This window comes from Lepidochelys olivacea, assembly GCF_965140295.1.
Source record: "Lepidochelys olivacea isolate rLepOli2 genome assembly, chromosome: 4".
In the NCBI taxonomy this organism is placed as follows: Eukaryota; Metazoa; Chordata; order Testudines; family Cheloniidae; genus Lepidochelys; species Lepidochelys olivacea.
This window is the reverse complement of record NC_140414.1, coordinates 33,526,848-33,532,847: the sequence shown is the minus strand read 5'-3', so window position 1 is coordinate 33,532,847 and position 6,000 is coordinate 33,526,848. Positions and strand designations below refer to the sequence as shown.

Below are 6,000 nucleotides of genomic sequence, written 5' to 3'. Positions count from 1 at the left end.
AATAAATGCATTATTCTTATAAAAGAAAAGCTTTTCTCATCACAACACAAAAGCCTTAACTCTGCCCCCTGGATTATTGGGATTTTAATATATTATTTTAATCTTGATATTGGTATCTAAATATTTTCTTTATGGAATACTGTAAATTATGGAACTTTATCAGTTAAGACATTTTTCAGTTGACAGGACAATTTCTTTGCAATTAACATTTATAATAATTGTTTCTTGAGAAATGCTGAAGAGATGATTTAATAGGAAAAATGTATAATAATAATAATGTTAGTGATTTATGGGATGTGTCCTGTGTGGATTTGCATTTGAGGCTGCTTAAGCTGTATCGTTAATGTGTATATGTATTATTAATTTATTTGCATTTAGTTGCTTGGGTTTTATAAATGACTTGATAGGTAACTTTGTCTAATCATTTAGCAACCTAAACAAGTCATTATGCTGAAATTTTGTGTTTGGGAATTTACTGGGGTTTTTTAATATCTCGGGTTTTTGTGTTTTTTTGTTTCTTGGGTTTTTTTGGTAGGACATAAAGACCCAGTGTAGTAAATTTTGAATAAATGGGATGGATGATTCTCAAGATAACTAAGTTCAAGGAGTGAGCAACACTGGCCACAATAATATGAGCTCTTGCAGAGCCCTGTCTCATTCAGTCACACCTGCCAGGATGCTGTTTCACTGGGTAGCTAAATTAGCCATGCATACGCAGCACAGCCAAACTATGTTCTGATTCCTGGTTAAAAGTGCTAAGAATTATAACAATTTAAGTGTCAGACCTACCTCGTGTGGTGCTGCCACGAATGCCCAATACACTAGGTCCTCAACCTTTTCCATACTGAGACTCCCTTTGGACATTCCAAAACTTCATGAGGTCCTCCTCTGATCTACCTGGGATCCTCCTCCCTCTTAGCAATATGGGAAGGGCAGGAAGGGTTGTGATACCCAGACTGAGAACGCCTGTACTAGGTCGTAGTCACGGGTGTCCTTTTAAGGGAGGGACAAGGGACATTTCCATCTCAACTTTGAGCTTGGGGAGAAAATGACACTATACTACTTACAACCAATTTTCAGCCCTAGTTGGAGGGGAGAGCAGGTGGAAGAGGAGGGAGTAGTCAGAGACTGTAGCTTAGTGCAGCTCAGAACTTTCACTGCACCTTACCAGCTGATCAGCTGGGTAAAGAGGCAGCTACAGCCTCTTGCCCTCAGGGGTCGTTCTGTCCTTGTTGGTTCTGGAGAAGACACTGAGTCTTAGCAGCAGCTCTTCCTCTGTGAAGGAGGTTCAGGTCTGATAGGGGAATTGGAACTGTAGCGGGTGGGCACTGGACTGTACACAGTACTGTGGGGGGGGGAATCTTGTGGAGTCACAATATTCATAATTAATACCTAGCTCTTTCATAGCTGGGGGTGTTTGGGGGCAGGGATATATGCTCTAGGGGATGTTTGGGAGGGGAGTTGGGGAAAGGACATAGCTTCAAAGGATGTTTTGAGTTGGGGGACCAAGACTTGAGGGGAGCTCTTGGGGAGGGGACTTGTGGGGAGACACAACCCCAGTGGCGGTCTTAAAAAAAAGACCCAGGCTTAAAGGGGTACCTTGTGGGAGGGGAGCTGTGGGTGGGAAGCCTCAGAAGAGATACTGGAGGCAGAAGAGCTGGGAGGAGGGCACAAACTCGGAGAGAGCCTTGAGAAGGGAAGCTGAGCTGGGAGACAGCTTGGGGGAGTCTTGGGTATGTGGGGAGCAGCAGGTTTGGGAGTGGGGGTTTGGTGGGAGAGAGAAGGAATATTTGGGGAGAAGGAGGTGTTCAGAGCCTTATTGGTAGGGAGCTGCAGGAAAGAAAGAGGGAATGTGTATGACTGGGAGACTCTGAGGAGTCTCACAGTATAGCTAGGATCTGTCTCCCCCACAGCTTTGCTGGCAAAATTACTCTACTGGCCACGTAGTGCATTTTCATCTCTGGATTGCTAACCACTTTACAAAGGTGAGTACATCTTAATATCCCAATTACACAATTGGTTGAAGCAATTTGTATAAGGTTGTGGTTTTCAACCTGGGGGTCCACAAACTATGTCTAAGATTTCCAAAGGGGTCCACACCTATATTTGAAAATTCGTAGGGGTCCGCAAATGAAAAAGGTTGGAAACCACTGGTATAAAAGGTATTGTGATCTAGTGGATTAGGGATGGGCTACCACTCCAGAGATAAGATCTCTGTTTCCAGCACTGCCACAAACTTACAGTGTAAAATAGTTTGACAAAATTTCTTTAAACTTTCCAGACTCCATCTTCTTGACCTTCAGAGTAACCATGCCAATTTTCAGACCAAACCAATTTTCCAAGCCAAAGATGTAATGGAATTAAAACAGGGCTATATAATGGAAGCTGGTCACAACCCTTATTATGAATACCTGTGGGTTGTGTTTGGGGTTATTTTTCCCTAATTTGACTTTACTTTCAACTTTTAAAAAATTATCATCGGATATTCAGTATGTAGCACAGAAATGTGATTTGCATCTGTTCAAATTGAATTCAGCTCCAGTCAAGTTCCAGTTGACATTAGCATACTGGGAAAAGAACAGTCATACCAATTGTAATTGATTTGGCTAGTATCTTTCAAGATTTCTGGTGCTGGTGTTGAAGATTGTTCCCATTCACAAACTAACTTATCTTTCTGTTTGAATCCTGAATGAAGTGATATATCTGTGTTTCCAGTGAGACATTATCGCTATAATAACTGTGACATCACAATGCAAGCCTTATAATGTCTTTGCCGGTAAGGAATGAAGACAGGCTTTCAGCATTCTGCATCGCTGGAGAAGTATGTTTCCCCACCCTCAGAATAGGCTGACAATCTACAAGGGGTGCCAGGAGCAGGAAAGGGCCTGCAGTACTGCATGCAGCAGCAGAAGCAGAAGGAACTCAAGAGGTGAGTGTCCCCCAATTACCACCCCTTAGAGAATAAAACTACCCAAAACACAAAAATAACAAACCAAAACCAAGAGTGAAAGAAGGATTTTTGTTTATTTTATTTTGCCCCATTTTATTTTTAGGCTCTGGCAAAAAATGTGCTTTTGCATCAACGGTGTATTTGGGAAATACAGTAATCAACCCATAAGTTCCTGTTTATAATTCTAAAACAAACAGATTAGCTGTTTGCATTGAACAGACTGGCAGTTTTATATCAGGATAAGGATTTGGGGGTTGGGGGTGTGGGTATGTGAGACAATCCAAAAGCTTTTTCTGCCAGATTTCATTTTCTGAAATGCAACTTATCCAAGGTTATTTGAGCCCAGCACTTACACTAGACACCCTGTCGCATGGAATTACAAATAATGTGGATCACTTGAGGGATCAAAAGAATGGGAAAGTAATATGTTCTGTGATGGGAGATATTTGTTTGTTTATTACATTGTAATAACTGCAAAATGATTAATAAATACAGGGTTTTTTCCAGCCAAGGTTGGTCCTGATCCTGTAAAACCGTTACTCACACAAATGATCCTTACTGTCCTGAGTAGTACTATTGATTTCAATAGAACTACTTGTGTGAATAATGATAACTTAGGCTCCTCTTTTAGTCTAAATAAGTAATCTCCCATAGAGGAGAATACTAGAATTTTCTCTGTCCTTACAGAACCTGCTAGATGGTGCATTCCACAACTCATTTTCAAGTCTTTAAAACTAATCATATTTCACACTGTTGCTACAGTGAGTGCTCATCTCTAGAAATGTGCGTGCTTTGATGCCCCATAGTTACATGAAGTTTCAGAGTGAGCTCTTCAAACATGATCAGCATTGGCTTAACTTTGCTTCCCATTGAAGTCAAGAGGCATTTTCAATTTATGTCAGTGAGAGAAGAGTTAGGCAAATGCGGAGCACTCTTGAAAATTTCATCCTAAATTTTTAATCAAACATGTCTAACCATAGCACTCTATAAAAAAAGACAGATAATACTTATGAGACTAAGGCTCTAAAAAGTTGTAAAAATACACCCTGCTTTTGATTAAACAGACAGACAGCCGTAAGCGACCAAGAATTAATGGTCCTTCTTAGAATGCTGCTGCTGTGTATTTAAATGAGAACTGGTTAGTTTTTTAACAAATGGCTGCCTCTAAATGTATTTATAAATAATCATTCTTTCTACAGCATAATTGTTCTTACTGAAAATCAGAAGCATGGGCTTCTGTATTCCCACTTTGAGAAAAATATGAATGTCTTTCTGCTATTGAAAAAAAAAATTACAGATCATACCTCCTGAGGGGGAGTGAATGGGTTGCCTCCAAATTGTTTTTTGTTTTTTTCTTAGCTTTTTACAAAAGTCTTAAATATACGTAAATATGTAAACACTCTGCACATAATAAGAGTTTGATCCTGGGCCTGTTGGAATTCAATGACAAACTTCCCATTGATTTCAACAGTGCAGGATCGGGGCTGAGCTAGTACAGTACATGGACGCCTAAGTCATTCAGGGGGCCATGGATTCAGTAAAATGAAAGAAGAGGTGCCCATTTCAAAACCAGCTGTCAGAGGAGTCCGACTGAGTGCTGAAAACCTTTCTGCACATGTTGGAGTTCTCTTGATGGAGAGGGTATTCAGAACCTGCCAGCAGTCTGACTTTTCCTTTCCGAGAGGTGTACCGTTTGCCAGATGGCAGGCTTTCGTATTTAGTCACATATTGCCTGCAAAGACACAACATTGTTATCTAGTATAGCAAAACTGCTATAAAATCTGCACCCATACGTGTGAATCTAGGTAGGGGCATACCATATCCATGCCTGATTGATTGGTTTCAAGGGGATTAGTGGTTTGTATATATAATCAGCATACATATCTAATACCGTATTTTCAGAGAGATGGGATTCCTGGGAGAGCTTTAGGAAATTCCCATCTATTGGGCCAATCACTGTACACGTTGTCCTTTGGCCAAGAAGCACTGAATGGAAGCCTTTCTCACAGGGCCAGAGAATGCTGTCACAGACCATTCTCAAGTTTTAGCAGATCTGTAGCAATTCTTAGCGGACCAAGACCAAAAAGCAAACCTAGGCCTCTTACATGGGAATGCAGTGCTACACTTGCCCATTGGAAAACATCTTTTACTTTATTGTACAGTTATTTTAAATTTCAAGGTGGAAAACTGACCATAGTCAAAAAATATTTCCAAACATATTGAAGTACTGTATCTATTACAGAGCATGATAATTGAGCTGAGCACTAAATATTCTTGCTAATTTCACAAGCATCAGGAAGCAGTAAGTCATAAAGGCAACCTTGCAGGCTCAAGTCTAAGCACTGCACCGTCACTGGCCTAATGAACAGAGGATAGACATTGCTGGTCGTGCTTCTTTGTTTGACTCTCAGGTTTTTTCACCATCTATAATGATGACATGTTAGGGTAATTTAGTGGGTTATTTCACTTGGTTTTTACTTCTAAAAGCTGGGTGGAAAATCTAACAAAAATGAGAAATCAAAGCAAGTGCAGTGGTGGTTGTCAAAGTTCCTACTAAACATTTATCCATATTTCTGGCATGTTGTACATCAGAGATGAATGGCATTAGCAGAGACATTTGTGTGTGAGAGTGATCTTGCACTGCACTTGCTTGTACTACGCTTAAATCTAGTCTCTGTTTTTAATCCCTCATGTTTGTGAACATAGAACACATGGAGGGGGAAAAAGTTTTGGAGTCCCCAAATGGTTAATTGGAAATCTCAGATAGTGTTTTTATTTCTTACCTGAATGGAGATTCAATATTGTCCATCTGCATGCAAACTAAAAATGGATATTCTGAAAACTGCACTGTGGAGATGAAGTTTAGTGTTGCCTCTGTTTCAAAACTGGTTTCCATACCAGCCTTCACAAAGAAGGAATCGACAACGATGTTACCAGCTACCACCAGGGCTCCCCTAGTAAATTCAGATATTAGAATTTATTATTAACAGGGCTCAGAAACAAACAGGAGGTTAAACTGCAAACAGTTCTAACACTTGAACAGTATAATC

At 40.2% G+C, this 6,000-nt stretch overlaps 1 protein-coding gene across 1 annotated transcript in view; it reads right to left on the bottom strand.

The window, feature by feature from the left end:
* Positions 1 to 3,005: 3,005 nt before the first annotated feature.
* Positions 3,006 to 6,000, bottom strand: part of MTTP (microsomal triglyceride transfer protein) — a 38,422-nt gene continuing 35,427 nt past the window's right edge. Inside the window, exons 17-18 of the mRNA XM_084625809.1 lie at positions 5,734 to 5,904; positions 3,006 to 4,682 (exon numbers count right to left, since the gene is read on the bottom strand). Of these exons, the coding sequence (XP_084481935.1) occupies positions 4,514 to 4,682; positions 5,734 to 5,904 (340 nt within the window). The 3' untranslated portion in view covers positions 3,006 to 4,513. The remainder of the gene's footprint in view (positions 4,683 to 5,733; positions 5,905 to 6,000) is intronic.